The sequence below is a fragment of the Mizuhopecten yessoensis genome, unplaced genomic scaffold (genome assembly GCF_002113885.1).
Source record: "Mizuhopecten yessoensis strain PY_sf001 unplaced genomic scaffold, ASM211388v2 scaffold10717, whole genome shotgun sequence".
NCBI lineage: Eukaryota > Metazoa > Mollusca > Bivalvia > Pectinida > Pectinidae > Mizuhopecten > Mizuhopecten yessoensis.
In genome coordinates this window covers 424530-443540 of record NW_018408686.1, presented here as the reverse complement: position 1 = coordinate 443540, position 19011 = coordinate 424530, and the positions used below count along the sequence as shown (strand labels likewise).

Below are 19011 nucleotides of genomic sequence, written 5' to 3'. Positions count from 1 at the left end.
CGTGTATGTAACGATACAGGTAAGATACACGACCTTGTATATATCGATATAGGTAATATACACGACATGTATGTAACTATACAGGTAATATACACGACCGTGTATGTAACTATACAGGTAATATACACGATCGTGTATGTAACGATACAGGTAAGATACACGACCGTGTATGTAACGATACAGGTAAGATACACGACCTTGTATATATCGATATAGGTAATATACACGACATGTATGTAACTATACAGGTAATATACACGACCGTGTATGTAACGATACAGGTAATATATATATAATATATGCACAGGTCACAGTTGCCAAAACTGTTAAGTTATTATAATTTTATATGCAAACAGATAGCTAGTCAATGTGTAATTCAATGTATAAGATGGAAACTGTAAAACAAGACAGATTGAACAATTATTACAACAAACAACAACAAACAAAGATACTCAACTTAAAACTCCTATGTCCGTAGAAGAATACCATTTATAGAAAAGTAGGTTAAGTTACTTATTTGTGGAGTAAAATTGAAATAGGAATAGTAAAGTATAAAAGTATAAAGTATAAGGTCATGGCTGGTTAGATCATATAGAGATTAAAACGCCTCAATTTACCAATAAATAACTGTACATCATTAAGTCACTGTCTGTTTGTTAGTCCATCACAATCAGGACAGCCTTGTAGAAAAATGTTTGTATCAATATGGTTATGATTTCCATAATTATCAACAGAAGTAAATAAAGTAAGTCTGAGATCAATGGAAAACTATTTCATATTCAAAAGAGCAAGCACAAGAGGGACGGTCAGTTAAGTGGTCATTGAATAAATCAAAATTTAAATTGCTACAGAAGTTTCTAAGTTGACAATCTTGTTTGTCTGAGGGAATTGGGATTATTGTTTTGATTGTGAACGAAAGGATTTAAGACATCTTGTAAGTATTGAGGGGACAGCCAATGCATTATTTTATACATCATTATGTGTTTGTGTTTATTTCTTCTTGTTGACAGAGTTTCCCAACCAAGTATATTATAAAGTTTATAATGAGATGTTCCAGATCGAAGTCCAGTAATGATTCTGGCTGCTTCTAATTGATTAGATTCTAGAAGTTCTTTAGATTGTTGAGTGCAATTATCCCATACTATGTCTGCATATTCCAAAATTGGCCTAATAAATGCTATGTACATTTTAAGTAATGATTTACGATTGACTTTAGTTTTAATGTAACAAAGAATATTTAATCTACTATAAGCTTTTTCATATATATTCAGAATGTGTTGTTTCCAAGAAGCATCATCTTTTAAAGTCAGTCCTAAGTGTGTATGTGCTGTTGAGTCAGTGATTTTGCTGTTTTGGAAAGTTATTGGAGGGTGATTTTTGTTATGTTTTCTAGAAAATATTACAGATTTAGTTTTGTTATGGTTAAATTTGAGGTCCCATATACCTGCCCGTTCACCAATGTTAGAGAGATCATTTGTTAGAACTTGTGCTGCATGTGCTGGGTTTTCATCTATAATTACATATAAGGAGGTGTCATCTGCAAAAAGCTTAATATTAGTTGAAACATTGTCAGTGATGTCATTAATATAAAGAAGAAATAGAAAAGGTCCCAGAACAGATCCCTGAGGTACCCCTGCATTTATACCCTTAAACAAGATACACGAACTTGTATGTAATGATACAGGTAAGGTACACGACCCTGTAAGTGTTTGTAACGATACAGGTAAGGTACACGACCCTGTAAGTGTATGTAACGATACAGGTAATATACACGACCTTGTTTGTAACGATACAGGTAAGATACACGACCTTGTATATAACGATACAGGTAAGATACACGACCCTGTATGTGACGATACAGGTAAGATACACGATCCTGTATGTGACGATACAGGTAAAATACACGACCTTGTACGTGTCAGCCAGCAAGGGAACTTTTTACATCGATTTGGTGAATAGTATCATTCAAAATATCAGATGTATGGTGATGCAATATTCGCGTACAATATCGGTGATGTGATAAAAATGATAATGATTTTTTTTTATTCCGTTTTAGATAAATTAAACTCGTCCTCAAGATTTATAGCGTTTTGTTAACTCGTCAAAGCTTTGTTATTTGGAAAATCCCTACCCTCTAGCTCGTTTCATTAAAGTGTTATACACATAATGTATATTCGTGTTCGGTTTCTTCAATGTGAAAAATATCTTAGAGATACTGAAATTCATATTGGTATATTTCCCTTATTTTTTCGACGAGAAAACAAACAATTCCCGAAATATATGTATAAACTATAGGTGACATTTAATCAATTGATGTGTCTTGTTTCCAGGCATATTCTCATGGCCATAGATCCTACGCTTACGCTAACATCCTCGTCAGCCCAGCACTGGGCGATAGTCTTTTCAACCATACCGGAAACATCCTCTGGTTCACCGCATGCGTAGTAGCCGTGGTTCTTATCGTCATTATGTGTGTGTTCATGGTGTATCGGTACATCCGGTATGGCTACGCATGCTCACCGAAGAAATGGTCATTGGAGTAAGTTTTATTTGAACTATTTTTACTAAAAACATGTTATATAACTAAACCTTTTACATTTAATACTGTTTTCAAGTAAATCTATTACCAATCTGGAAGTATAAATAGTGTCCTCGTCAATGTTTCCCCGTAGTCTTTAATACAGTTTATACATGGTTACCCTTCTATACGACAACGTGCGTCAGCTTCATTATATATGCCCCATTCACGAGGCCTGCAGTTTTCAATTTTAACGATTTTGTTCTTATCTCCTTTGCGTTGGAATTAATTGTGATTGTAGCTCTGTACGTAAAGAAATACCAAAGACTCGATAGTTGTTTGTCGTCTGTCAGATACAAAGTAGGCTTTTTGGATTTTAGATTTTCTACACAAGAAAGCTTTCAAATGTGGTAAAAGACATTACATTTGTTTCAAGACAATGGTGCGTTCTACTTGGAGAGTCGGGATGACATATCTCGACATTAAATTGATATCTCATCGTTATCCAGTAATGAACCTGACATTAAGTATGTGAACATAAGCTAGTTCATTACTATACCTAATTTTGATATTGTACTTTGCTGTTCAGCTGCGGTGTACTCAGACGGGGTTGGCAGGGTTTGAAAAACAAACTAAACGAGGGAACAAACACGGTCCGCACCAAATGGAAGGCTTGGAAAATATCTAAGAACCACATAAAAAAAATCGCAACTCCAAAAAAGGTTGCATTTTCACCGGAAAAGATCAGCATACCCAAGAAATCGCCTCCTAGGACTCAAGGACGATGTTATCATGGGATTTGCAGCAAATTTCTGTCATGGTTACCGAAATGCAAACGGCCTGTTGAACGAATACAGGTGCAACGTAAGTTAGTACACAAAGGCCTCAAGTCAAACAAACATCCTACCACGGTCAGTACACATAGACCTCAAGTCAGACACACATCCTACCACGGTCAGTACACATAGACTTCAAGTCAGACACACATCCTACCACGGTCAAAACACATAGGCCTCAAGTCAGACACAAGCAGACAGCATCGTCATACAGTCAGTACACATAGGCCTCTAGTCAGACACACATCCTACCACGGTCAGTACACATAGGCCTCAAGTCAGACACACATCCTACCACGGTCAGTACACATAGACCTCTAGTCAGACACACATCCTACCCCGGTCAGTACACATAGACCTCAAGTCAGACATACATCCTACCACGGTCAGTACACATAGACCTCAAGTCAGATACATATCCTACCACGGTCAGTACACATAGGCCTCAAGTCAGACAAACATTCTACCACGGTCAGTATACATAGGCCTCAAGTCAGACACACATCCTACCACGGTCAGTACACATAGGCCTCAAGTCAGACACAAGCAGACAGCATCGTCATACAGTCAGTACACATAGACCTCAAGTCAGACAAACATCCTACCACGGTCAGTACACATAGGCCTCAAGTCAGACACAAGCAGACAGCATCGTCATACAGTCAGTACACATAGCCCTCAAGTCAGACAAACATTCTACCACGGTCAGTATACATAGGCCTCAAGTCGGACACACATCCTACCACGGTCAGTACACATAGACCTCAAGTCAGACATACATCCTACCTCGGTCAGTACACATAGGCCTCAAGTCAGACACACATCCTACCACGGTCAGTACACATAGACCTGAAGTCAGACAAACATCCTACCACGGTCAGTACACATAGCCCTCAAGTCAGACAAACATCCTACCACGGTCGGTACACATAGGCCTCAAGTCAGACACACATCCTACCACGGTCAGTACACATCGACCTCAAGTCAGACAAACATCCTACCACGGTCGGTACACATAGGCCTCAAGTCAGACACACATCCTACCACGGGCAGTACACATAGACCTCAAGTCAGACATACATCCTACCTCGGTCAGTACACATAGGCCTCAAGTCAGGCACACATCCTACCACGGTCAGTACACATAGACCTGAAGTCAGACAAACATCCTACCACGGTCAGTACACATAGTCCTCAAGTCAGACAAACATCCTACCACGGTTGGTACACATAGACATCAAGTCAGACACACATCCTACCACGGTCAGTACTCATAGGCCTCAAGTCAGACACACATCCTACCACGGGCAGTACACATAGACCTCAAGTCAGACATACATCCTACCTCGGTCAGTACTCATAGGCCTCAAGTCAGACAAACATCCTACCACGGTCAGTACACATATACCTCAAGTCAGACAAATATCCTACCACGGGCCTCAAGTCAGACATATATCCTACCACGGTCAGTACACATAGGCCTCAAGTCAGACAAACATCCTACCACGGTCAGTACACATAGACCTCAAGTCAGACAAACATCCTACCACGGTCAGTACACATAGGCCTCAAGTCAGACAAACATCCTACCACGGTCAGTACACATAAGCCTCAAGTCAGACAAACATCCTACCACGGTCAGTACACATAGGCCTCAAGTTAGACAAACATCCTACCACGGTCAGTACACATAGACCTCTAGTCAGACAAACATCCTACCACGGTCAGTATACATAGGCCTCAAGTCAGCTCTGACACAAGCAGACAGCATCGTCAAACACACGACTATTTTTGTAAATCATTGATGACAACTTTTCGATAATCATTGGGATTTTAAAACGAAAAAAACAAACATTTTTTTTTAAATTGTGTGAATCTGTGTCAACGAAAACGCTATATATAACCAAGTCAATGCTAATGACTAAATTTACATAAGTTTTCATGGGGGAAATAACAAAAATTGGATCAAAGATGCATATTCCGTCTTTGCGTATTGCAGAGTTATCTTCTCCTGGGAGCAGGTATTGATTGCTACGTTACTGGTTTGTGAGAGTAACGTCATCAATTTTTGAACAAAACGACGTAATTTTCTCACACAAACCAATGACGTAACAATCAATACCTGCTCCCAAGAGAAGATAACTCTGCAATACGCAAAGACGGAATACACCGTTCACACTTCATCCGGGGTAATGATTTCAACTGCACAATTTAAATAAAGAAGCAACGTTATAGTCTCTCGCCATGTAACACCATTAGGACGATGTTTTCTATGTATTTGAATTGCCTTAAGGTTTTTCTTTCCTTGGTGGTTTGGAAAGCAAGTTTGACCGATAAGATTTGAGTACTTCGTATGACAAAAATAAAATCCAGTTCTATCTCTTTATAGTAAAATATGTGTGTTGAGCATATATTGTAACGTAAATGTACACATGTTTTTTCCTTGATATTTCCTAACCTTCTGTTAATTTAATATCAATATCAGAAGTACATACAAGAAAATGGTAGATAAAATCATTTACTGTTCCCATGTGTCATGAGTGATCATGCTTATTCATCAAACAAAGAAAAGTATAGGTTGACAGTGAAAGTGTTGTCCTTTATTCTATATATTACTTCCTTTGTTATCGGTAATCCAAATTACCCTTGTTGAATTACTAGAATATAATTATATAAATTATGCATGATGTTTTATTATTTAGTAATTTATTATTTAGTAATAAATACACACACACACACACACACACACACACACACACACACACCCCTCCTCCTTGGTCAGCACCCTGTCCGTCCTAGATTCCGGTTGGAACACTTGAGTACGAATAATGCCCGTTAATATAAATGACGCCTGTATAAAGTCCGAGCATGCCTCCACATATAAACGATGCTTTATTAGCGTTAGAACGTGGTTATATATATATATATATATATATATATTATCCGTTCATGGATTTAGGACATCACTTTTTGTTTACAGCTGTAGCCGTGACCTCTGACCTCCCCACCCCCCTGACCGACACTTACAGCTGGACACCCTGGAGAAATGAGTGGGATATCGCACCGTACGTATAGATATTATCACCTAACTATGGAAATTGTTGATTGTTTGTGTCTGGCGTATTGTCTACTTAACAACATGGGAGAGGAATTAATATAAGGTTTAAGCTTGCTTTCTTATCCCTCAGAGATTATCTTTATGTAATAATCATGTTGAATGATTAAGAAAAATACAGTTTAAAGTAACTTGCAATAGTGTTTTGCAATAAATAATAAAGATGATAAGTCAATGTCCTCAAAAGCATTTTTGTCAAGATTTGAAAAACGATTCTGTGTGCGTTCGCTATGCTAGCCCACTTCTGAATGAGTTCGATTCACGCATCATAATTACCTTGTCCACCCTTAAAAGGCCCAATTGGGAAAAGCGAGAATACAATACCACCGCAAAAACTACTAGTTATAAATTATTGAGTATCAGTTTCAGACACTGAATCTAATCGATTGAATTTTCGATGTTGATCTGTTTCAGGGGTTACACTGTCTGATTAAAATCGGTGAAACGGGGCTTCCAATTGTACCTGATGGAGACCAACTCTACATATTAGAAGAAATGTGTGTTTTATTTATTAATAAAATTCTGTTTATCAATATCCAGTGTATTTTAGTTATGTATGATAGAGATAAACAAGGTAAATATTCAAAAAGATCATCACACGTGAACGAAGTCAGAAAGCCAAGTAAAAACCAAAACACCACAAAAGATCATCACACGTGAAAAAAGTCAGATAGCCAAGTAAAAACCAAAACACCACAAAAGATCATCACACGTGAAAGAAGTCAGAAAGCCAAGTAAAAACCAAAACACCAAAAAAGGTCATCACACGTGAACGAAGTCAGAAAGCCAAGTAAAAACCAAAACACCACAAAAGATCATCACACGTGAACGAAGTCAGAAAGCCAAGTAAAAACCAAAACACCACAAAAGATCATCACACGTGAACGAAGTCAGAAAGCCAAGTAAAAACCAAAACACCACAAAAGATCATCACACGTGAACGAAGTCAGAAAGCCAAGTAAAAACCAAAACACCACAAAAGATCATCACACGTGAACGAAGTCAGAAAGCCAAGTAAAAACCAAAACACCACAAAAGATCATCACACGTGAACGAAGTCAGAAAGCCAAGTAAAAACCAAAACACCACAAAAGGTCATCACACGTGAACGAAGTCAGAAAGCCAAGTAAAAACCAAAACACCATCAAGGTCATCACACGTGAACGAAGTCAGAAAGCCAAGTAAAAACCAAAACACCATTAAAGTCATCACACGTGAACGAAGTCAGAAAGCCAAGTAAAAACCAAAACACCACAAAGGCAGGTGGCATCAAAAACGAAATATGTTATGTCCCACTAACACAAGATTTCTAGGTACACATGTGCCAAATTATTACAATAACAAGTACAAATTGTAATGGGGACCATTACAATAACAAGTACTAATTGTAATGGGGACCATTACAATAACAAGTACTGATTGTAATGGGGATCATTACAATAATAAGTACTAATTGTAATGGGGACCATTACAATGTTCGTGTCATAAAGACGCGGTAACAAAATATTTATAGCTTGACGTTAAACCCTCAAAACAAACCTAAATTTTTGCAGCGTATATTGAAACAACTTCGAACCGGTATTTCCTTGTTGATTAGGCTATTGGTCAAAAGAACATATATGCCCAGAAGAGCATGAAACTTAAAGAATATCGTTGGGTTGGTTTCGTTTTAACGTGTGCAAGATGCATGCGTGAAGTAAATGTGTGTGTGTTTTGGGAGGCTGCGATATGTTCGTGTCTGTCTCCTTGTGATATCGCGAAATTGATGCCGACTTTATAGTGCTACCTCATTGAAACATCCTGCCGAAGACACCCAGCAGGACACCCCACCCGGTCACATTATACTGACAACGGGCGAACCAGAATGTTTGTACCTTAAGTTTGTTTTCCAGTTTCATAAAGAAAGGGGACAGGTATATAACCAGCATGACACATTTTCGTAAACAGTGAGGAAAATGTGTCATTTGAACAAAAAATGATACCGCTTTATAACTGAATCTTCCGAATTTACAAGGAGATGGCAACAGAGGCACGGGAAGTGATGAACATTAGAAAAGCAGAGTGTTTTGAATAGTGGACAGTGTTACTGGTGCCGCCTGTGTCGGAGAATATCACTACCACGATCTCAAATTAAATATCTTCAAGCTAGGACCTCCCCCCCTCCCCCCCCCCCCCCCCCCCCCCTCACTCTCTCTCACTCTCTCTCTGTCAGTAACACTAAACTTAGTTGAAAATATTAATTAATTTAAAAATTGCCATCTTGTATATATATATTTCATTATGTTATAGGGAAAGGGCTTTACATAGGTTGGACAACTTGTGCGATCCCTTTTGTATATTAGATGCAAATAAAAATATGTTTAAATCAAACTGAATCTTCCAAAGTCTAATAGGCGCCCCTGTAAGAACATATTCGTAATAAGTTTCAAGACTATTTTACTGTGTTTGGTATGATTGTTAAGAACAAGGTGCACAATACACAATTGTTTGTAGGGACGCATGCTCAATGCAGGGATTGAACATCTGCTATCCTGTCATATGATATATAATTAACACCTTAAACAGCACAGGAAAACATGAATAAAACAACCCAGAAATAACGATAAAGATAAACCGTCTTGTTTTCTAAAACAGATAACAGCACAAGTCAATAAAATATAACTGGCAATAAATGACAATACAAACAAAATGACGACAATGAAGAAATGTATGATAGGGACAGTAGATGAAAGCACTTTAATTTAACAGACATTTAAAGCTGTTACAGGTACATTTTTGATACAAACATTATGTGACAACGCATTCAAATTTTATTGAAACAGACATACATTCGATTACAGCACCTATAAATTATTATGAAAAACAGGCAATATTTGAAAGCACAGGTGAACTTTTATGAAACAGATAACTGATGGCAACACAGGTAAACAGGTAAACAGAAAATACATGCATCAGCAACAATACGCCGATAAGCTTACTTCAATTTTTATCTTGATGAAAACAAACTTTCGTGACATTTTGATTGTCAGCTATCGATAAGGCGGTGTAAAATGATAACATATTGATGTGAAAACAAAAAGGGTCGAAAATCAATCATTCACATCAGTATAATTAATTTGAACTTAATGTATTCCTGGCGAAACAGATATACTAAATCGCTTGGTCAATTGGTTGAGACGACTATGATTTGTTTAAATGTTTAGTTCTTTTTGATCTGTTGACATTAGCGTATCTGTTGAGACAATCATACTTGACCGATGTTTAGTCTATAGTTTCCAACACTTAGCTTCAGGTTTTGGCACGGGGATTCTTAATCGTTTGATTTCCTTTATACTAAAAATATCACTTTATATTAAATCTTGCATCATTTGATTTGATATTCAGTTGCACAACTTATCATATTCAATATAGTATATATTATTAGTCATAAGAAAGGTGAATGATATGAGGTGAAATAATATTTTGTACGGAATATAAAATAGTATGGATGATAACACATTGTATCGATATGCATGACATTTGCTGTTTAATTGCATCAGTAATTGTACTAGAAAACTGCATATTTTATTCAAATTGAAATCGTGGGATATTCAAACAAACACTTCTCTACCGTTTCTTAGACGTTTCAGAAACATTGTAATCGTGACGTTGCGCAACTCAGAGTTAATATTAACACAGCAATTTTAGTCATCTTACAATGATTATTTACATATCATTGTGTGGAGAGAAGTCAACCTACCATTGACGTCAATTGCATTAATTGACACGACATACGGGAACTATTCAGTACGACGCTAATGTGTACAAGTCAGGCCTCGTCACGACCCGGCTGGATGGTCACACTTTAGAGACCAATGTATTTATCAGGAAATGCTGCAACAAACGTCTGTAAATAAACGAATAGTACATGTTACCGTCTGGGCATTATCGTTCATATTATAATGGCATATCCTTCACATACATTATCGTTCACGTTATGATGGTCTACCCTTGACAAACATTATCGTTCACGTTATGAAGACATATCCTTGACATACATTATTGTTCACGTTATCATGGCATATCCTTGACATACATTATCGTTCACGTTATCATTGCATATCCTTGACATACATTATCGTTCACGTTATGATGGCATATCCTTGACATACATTATCGTTCACGTTATAATGGCATATCCTTCACATACATTATCGTTCACGTTATGATGGTCTACCCTTGACAAACATTATCGTTCACGTTATGGTGGCATATCCTTGACATACATTATCGTTCACGTTATAATGGCATATCCTTGACATACATTATCGTTCACGTTATGATGGCCTACCCTTGACAAACATTATCGTTCACGTTATGGTGGCATATCTTGACATACATTATCGTTCACGTTATAATGTCATATCCTTCACATACATTATCGTTCACGTTATGATGGCCTACTCTTGACATACATTATCGTTCAAGTTATGATGGCATATCATTGACATACATTAACGTTCACGTTATAATGGCATATCCTTGACATACATTATCGTTCACGTTATCATTGCATACCATTGACATACATTATCGTTCACGTTATAATGGCATATCCTTCACATACATTATCGTTCACGTTATGATGGTCTACCCTTGACAAACATTATCGTTCACGTTATGATGGCATATCCTTGACATACATTATCGTTCACGTTATAATGGCATATCCTTGACATACATTATCGTTCACGTTATGATGGCATATCCTTCACATACATTATCGTTCACGTTATGATGGCCTACTCTTGACATACATTATCGTTCACGTTATAATGGCATATCATTGACATACATTATCGTTCACGTTATGATGGCCTACTCTTGACATACATTATCGTTCACGTTATAATGGCATATCATTGACATACATTATCGTTCCCGTTATAATGGCATATCATTGACATACATTTCGATGGATATATTTCAGTTCAGTAAGTAGAACGCTGGTTATTCATATGTGTGTTTTGCACAGCAACTACGTCATATTGTCTTTAGGAAGTATAGTTTCAATGAATAATCATCTGTGTAAGCGTTTTCTTCGCGATTGAAACTTGTGCAGTAGAACCCGTACCACTGCCAAAAACTGTAAAACTATTTTTTTCTGATATGACTAAAACTTTGATAAAACTATACATTGCAAAACTTTTATTAAAAAGGATAATGATAAAATAAGCAAAGCATTATCAACAAAATGTTCTTGAATATCAATTTTATATAGTTCACTATTTCTTTAAATTTGACTTCATATCTCTACTTCTTGTCATTCATTTCATTTTTATCTTTTTTATTTAATTAATTATTAAGAGGTGAATAACTTGATTGTTCAAACGTCAGGAGTTAAAACCCGGACATTTCAGTGCTTTTATTAGTCATTCGGTCGTCATAGAAACCGAAAACACGCGTGTTTCTCTAATACCGTAGTCCTAACACGAACTCCAGACATTGTACAACAAACATATTAGGTAAAGAACCATGTCAGACATTTACGTAAGCTGACTATACATTAGAAAATTTGACATAAAGTGAACCACCTTTAGTTATAACACTTTTAACAAATCACTAATCAGTTTTTTTAAGTATGTCAACATATGTTCTCGTTTTCTTTTTAGTAACATATACTAAAAGTACAAAGTTCAAATATATTATCGTAAGCTTGACCTACTAAGGTAAGCGAATACGTTTGATATTCAATCCAACATAATACATGTGTTCTGTTATTGTGGTAAACTGTTTACAAACGTAACTATGAATTGTACAAATCAAACCTGAACCGGAACAAACAAATCGATATCAATAAGTCCTCATTTCATACAATCCTGCATGCCATGGGAATTAGGTTGTGGGGACAGGTTGTGACTAAGTGTATGAGACGTAGATCTCTGAGATTATACCGTATATTACTATCTAGGTATAATGTGCAACAAAAGAAGAATGCATGGAAATCATCTTTGTCTCATGTTGTACATTTTCATGATTCATTATCATTTGGAACCAGTTGGTAAGTTGCTTTATATAATACATATGATATACATAATACATACATAATATATATAATACATATCGTATATATAATACATGTTATATAGTTAGCTATGGAAGCGTATTATCAGTTACTGTATGTAGAGTATTGAATTTAATTGTGATGTTGAACCATCAAATCCCTGTTTGAATATTATTACTGCCGATTGTGATAGGAAATAATCAAGTAACGACCTGATTTCATGCTTTTATTTTTTTATTATGATTTTGTTAATTTATTAAATTGCCGTTTTTCATAAATTTATAATTTATTATGATGTATTCCGTCTTTGCGTATTGCAGAGTAATCTTCTCTTGTGAGCAGGTATTGATTGTTACGTCATTGGTTTGTGTGAGAAAATTACGTCGTTTTCTCAAAAATTGATGACGTTACTCTCACAAACCAATGACGTAACGATCAATACCTGCTCAAAGGAGAAGATAACTCTGCAATACGCAAAGACGGAATATATATCTAGTGTATATATCTGATAAGTAACTTGTTGTCTATATTCTATTCTGTATTCTGATATTGAACGGTTTACTAACTTCTGTCTATGCATTATCAACATTCAATGTGACAGTTAATACCTATTTGCATTTCAAGTTTGAAATGCATCTTTCTAACATTTATAAGGGTATGCAACAAAGCTCCGTTCAAACATATTCCATTATGTGGGTTAGCGCATCTTGGAGAATATTCGAATGTTATGATTGCAAGTATTTGTAAACAAAAGAATTGCACCTTAGCTTCCTGAATTCTTTAGAGCTTGGTTATACACCAATAATAATCTAGGTCATTCCATGTAATTAACAAACTATAAAAAATGAAACTTATGTTGTCGACGTTTCTGTGATTACATAAAAACAAATATACCACATCATGACATTTAATTCGGTTTTACAGATGATCACTAGCTCAAATATCGCTCGGTTTTGTAATTTTCTAAGTATGAGTGCACTGATGCATCATACATATGTTGCTATTTACATACTTTGAAAATATACTTGCATAATATTATAATTACTTGTTTTATCATAGCATCACCAAATTTATTTAGAATGACAACACATGTTCAAAACTATATTTCATTCATCTCCAACTTCTTACGATAAATTGTGCCTATGTTATTTTTATATTTGGCATTAAGCTTGCTGGAGTGAAGTACTTTCAAACTGAAGCACGTAATATTTTATCCATATTGAAAATGTGATATTGGGATCATATTGGATTTATCATTTATTATTTTTTAATACCTTAAAGCTGTAAGCTAGATATAATTACTCAAGTCATTGTGGTTCTTTAGAAGATATTATTCTATCTACTACGGTTATGAAATAAGTGTCATTACTATATGCCTCATAGTCCACAAAAAAAAGGTCATTTGACGATTTTAGCATTTTTAATACCTATGACCATAAATACTGATCAAGGTTATACATTTTAGCAAACCTGTTGGCCTCTCACTCAGAGAATTAATGTCATTTAGGCCTCAAGTCGGTTCAACACCTGTGATTTTGCTTCTTAGGCAAAAAGAAATAGTTTCACATTAGAAGTCATTTTGAAATTAACATACTTGACCTGGCAGCTCAAGTACTAAACTCCTTTAGACAATATAATTCGAGAACATAACTTTCAGAATAATTATCCGTTAATTAACAAGCAATTGAAAGTAAACTAATATTTTGATATTTATTGTGATATGGAACATGCATGTAAATGACTGTTACTTAAATATTTATGCCAACATCCCAAAGTAGGCCATTCACTTCCCTAGACAAAAAAAAACATCTTTTCCCCATTTTTTAATGAAATAAACCATAACCGGTATCATTAAAAGAGTAAAGGATTGATTTTCTGGTAATTACAGACTCTGCATGTAACCAAGGACCAAAAGATGTGACAAATTACATAACAACACTTCCTGGTACTACGGGTTAGTATTGCCTCCACGATCATGAACGTTCCTTTTCTTTGCAATAACTTCCAGCGGTCTTTACATTTAGAGGTAACATGTGGCAGTTGATTCAATATTCAAATGTGTAATTCTAATTTGGATATTAGATTTAGCATTTTAAGGTTTCCGGATAGGTGCATCCTGTTGACTAAAAAGTACAGAGGCGTGGTTTTAGACAACAGATACTTCAATATATGTTAAACAATACGGTGGTCACCTTGACATGATTTCCAACGTTGATATTTTAGTTTTAATCATGATAACGGAAATATTGATTATGTCATTGACAAGATACATCACAACCGACGTTACATGTGGTGCAAGATGCGCTTACTCTTGCGTAACACCTGGGTAGAAATCAGTATATCTTACATTTTGTTTTGTTATTTCCTTCATGTTGTCTTTTTTTGTATCATCCTTAATTTCATTCTTTCTTATATGACATCAAAGTTGCTGTTAGCTAACCCATGTGAACATGGTAGAAAGATGACCACAAATTCATTCTTTTTCAGTTGTTATCATGTTCAAGCAGCAAGTAAACCAGTTTTGAACAACTAGACCCTAGACCCTGATCGCTATGATAATGACATCACATTGTGTGACACACCCTCCCCTCTCTGCTACCGTCGTGTCATTATCACAATTTTCATTGATAATGTATTATGTTACATTAACACCCGCTCCCCTTTTCGGGTCAAAATCATAATGATAATTAGGTCATAATACGTTACAGTGTGAGGGGGTGGCTATACCACTTTATTACCTTTTGTAATTCCCCTGCAGGGCAGCAGGTTATTTTGACAGATACCGCCCCCGCGTTGGGTTGTTGTGGTTTGCTTGAGAGTGTCGAATTCTACCCGAGAAATACAGGCTACGTGCAGTTTCAAGTGTGGCGCCTCTTGACCATCAATGAATATATGCTGATTTCAGAGTACCGTTATTATGTACCTACACGTAAGTTAAGATTGACAGAATATTTAGTATCGCCCATTGCATGCCAATATTTTCATGAATGCAGAAAAAATACAATTTCCAATGTATTCTTGAACAGGAATGAAATCTAGCGGCACACAAAAAATAAATAAAAATAATCTGGTTTGGAACAACGTTAAGTTTTCGTAATTTCACATGTGGATAACACATGTAAAATGATAACGTTTGGCGCCATTTTCTTTCAACTACTCCATTTTCCTAATTGTTTCTATTGTTATCAGAACTTGCTTGGGAAAAATATGGTAATTTTATCATTCAATAAAGTTTGCTTCAATTATGTGGACGCAAAGTAGTGAAATTGTCCAAAGTGTCATCGACCGAAATAGACCTATGCAATATCAATGTGTCTTCCTTTCTTGTAAACCTAAAAAGTTAGCGGAATTTTCCCATTTTAGTTCACTGCTAAATTGTAGTACAGTTTTTTTTTATGATGAGCACTACAGAAAATTGTGCTCACTGATCGGTTCAGCAATACATTTTTGACGTCATGTTTTTGTCTGATATGACGTCACAATTGGTGAAATTATATGACGTAATATTCAAAATATTTAACATACATACATGCACTACAGAACGTGGAAGTAATAAAATATATCATTATGTTTTTGTATTTTTAGAGGACACCACCTTGATCTTGACCTTTCCAACAGACATTTACGTGGAGTCTGGAGATTTAATAGGATGGTAATTGATAGAAACACATTTCATTGTACACTGACAAACATATCAAAACAGCTTCTTACAACTTAGAGAATCTTCTCCATGGTGATTGAGCTGGATATCTCTCAACTAACCTTATAACTTCCCTCCGCTTGTCACAGTCACTCCTTGTACGTCTACCTCTGATGTATAAAATAAAAGATAACCGACACGTGGTTCGAAATTACCATTCATTTCCAAAAAGTACATTTTTGACTTCTGGACATAATGTCCTGTCGAAATTTGAGTTTAAACAACGAACAAGTCTGGGTTTTAGTGAGGGGTATAGGATAAAGGAAGTTTATATGTGGTTTCACTATCTTTAAATCAGAGAGGGAAAAGTGACGGATAAATTTAATATTAAAGTTGTCTCCCTTGTTCAAGTAGAATCTGGAAAATGAGGAATATTTAATTCAAGACCCTAAGGTTCGTCCGAAACATTACATAAACATAAATGTTTGTATGTATACTTATAAACATTTGATAAAGCGCCCTATCTAGCCAGAATAAGCCACTCTAAAGCGCTTTACAGTACATAGAAATACAATTTATTCAACCAGTACAATTAGCATATGCATTAATCAATACAAATTTTATGGAATTCGCAGGAGCTTCCTTAGCAGGCGCTAACTACTAGTCCTATGTAATCTGGTTGATATCTCCCAATGTGTGGATGCCTGCATGTGTGCTGGAGATGTGTTGTGTGGGTTAAGTGACCGTGTGTCAGTTTTAATGGTGTATTTATGTTTAACTTATGTTTTATCAATGTTTAGTATCAGAGGTTGCCAATTGTGTTATGACTGGCTTTGTCTTACGTATACAATTTATATATAGAATTGTCCTAATTCATGGTTACAACAGAGTGTATTTTCACCAGTGGGTTTACCACATTGATATGTTTACAGGTTAAAATAGTCCTGGTAGTGCTTGAGACACAGGCAACACTGTAACATCGGAGATTTCAGAAGGCAATGGTGCTACTGCTATGTCGGAATGTATAGTTAACTGGCTTCCAAACATCTTTGTTATTTCATAACGAGATCTTTGTGTTGTGACATTACAATAGTTATTTCTTATTGCTGTTATTTCTAAATGAACTTAACAAACTAAAAATACTTCGGTTTTAGCAAAGATATTCTATACTTCATTGATAAAAATTGTGCAATACTCCTAATGAATATCACTACATTAATGCAAAAGGATTTTATTCGAGTTATTTAACTTCAAACATTTAATATTATCGACAGGTACACTGAAAGTAGTGGCGTCATACCATACGAGACGGGTATCTATGACAACAACATCGTGGTATCCATTGGTGACGTAACTGTGGGATACAACTACTCTCTTTCCACTCCCTTCGTCAATGACAGAGTGTATGCGATCGCATCTACTGTTCGTGAAGGTAGGTGTAACTGGTGGCAATATATTCACTTGACAACGGTTTCACCCTTTAATAAACGTATGGTCCTTTGAATATTGTATGATCCCTCAGTAACAGTATAATGCCTTGAATATAGCATGACCACCTTGACCTTGTTAACGGTATAGTTCCTTGAATATTTTAACTGATAAAATCCTAACTGCTATCGACCTATTCGTGCCCCAAAAAACAGTAACTATAAGACCTAATGATAAAATTTGGATGACTAATGGTATCAGACTCAAAATTAGACAAAGAAATCGCCAGCATTCCAAAGCTAAGCTACATAATACTCCATCTTCTTGGGCAAGATTTAGTTCTATTCGGAATGAAGTTATATCCTTAATCCGGGAAGATAAAGAAAAATATTTATCTAAACTTCAATCTTCTTTAATTGATAAAACCATGCCCCCCGGAAAATGGTGGCATATTGCAAAATCGGTTATGAATCTCAAAAACAAAAACGAAAATGACTCTCCATTGATTATCAACGGCGAACTGAACATCCACCCCATAGATAAGGCGGAATCTTTTAACGATTATTTCACTTCGATTTCCGTAACTGAAAAGAATGCTGACGATTTACCTCCTGACTGCCCCCGACCCCGACATAACTTTTCAACAATAGACATAACCGAACAGGACATTCTTGATCAGCTCGATCTACTCAATACTAATAAACCTTCAGGCCCTGATAGTATCCCTCCAAAATTCATAAAAGGTGTTTCCCAATCTCTTGTGAAACCACTCTATCTCTTATTCAACAAATCTATTTCTTCCGGAAAGCTACCAAATAGATGGAATAATGCTCAAGTTACTCCAATTTATAAGGGCAAGGGAGATAAAAGTGATCCATCCAACTATAGACCAATATCTGTTACCCCTATATTTAGCAAGTTTTTTGAAAAAAATGTTTTTAAGTATATGTTCAATTACCTCTCAAGATATAACATTATTTCTAAGAATCAGTCAGGCTTTTTACCTAAGGATTCCACAGTGTATCAGCTATTAATTATATAAGATGAAATTGTAAAACATTTAGACAAAGGCAAAGAGGCCAGAATGATTTTCTGTGATATTAGCAAAGCCTTTGACAGAGTTTGGCATGACGATCTAATTTAGAAACTAAAAAAATATGGTATATGTAATAATATGTTAGAATGGTTTACATCATACCTTCATGATAGGCAACAGAGAGTGGTCATAGATGGGTATAAGTCTAATTGGAAAACATTACAGGCAGGGGTACCCCAAGGTTCAGTCCTTGGTCCTTTTTTGTTTTTACTATATATTAATGATATTGGTGATGAATTGGCCTCACACTTCAAACTATTTGCTGATGATAACTCCTTATATGGTCTCATTGAGGGAGACAGGCAAGAATGTGCTAATATATTAAATGATGATCT

At 35.8% G+C, this 19011-nt stretch overlaps 2 protein-coding genes across 2 annotated transcripts in view; both read left to right on the top strand.

Moving 5' to 3' along the window:
- Positions 1–6962, top strand: part of LOC110461997 (cadherin EGF LAG seven-pass G-type receptor 1-like) — a 25532-nt gene extending 18570 nt beyond the window's left edge. The window contains exons 13-16 of the mRNA XM_021515756.1: positions 2331–2539; positions 3108–3382; positions 6335–6419; positions 6884–6962. Of these exons, the coding sequence (XP_021371431.1) occupies positions 2331–2539; positions 3108–3382; positions 6335–6419; positions 6884–6899 (585 nt within the window). The 3' untranslated portion in view covers positions 6900–6962. The remainder of the gene's footprint in view (positions 1–2330; positions 2540–3107; positions 3383–6334; positions 6420–6883) is intronic.
- Positions 6963–7021: 59 nt separating this feature from the next.
- Positions 7022–19011, top strand: part of LOC110461995 (cadherin-23-like) — a 37029-nt gene continuing 25039 nt past the window's right edge. Inside the window, exons 1-3 of the mRNA XM_021515755.1 lie at positions 7022–7043; positions 16098–16164; positions 17427–17584. Of these exons, the coding sequence (XP_021371430.1) occupies positions 7022–7043; positions 16098–16164; positions 17427–17584 (247 nt within the window). The remainder of the gene's footprint in view (positions 7044–16097; positions 16165–17426; positions 17585–19011) is intronic.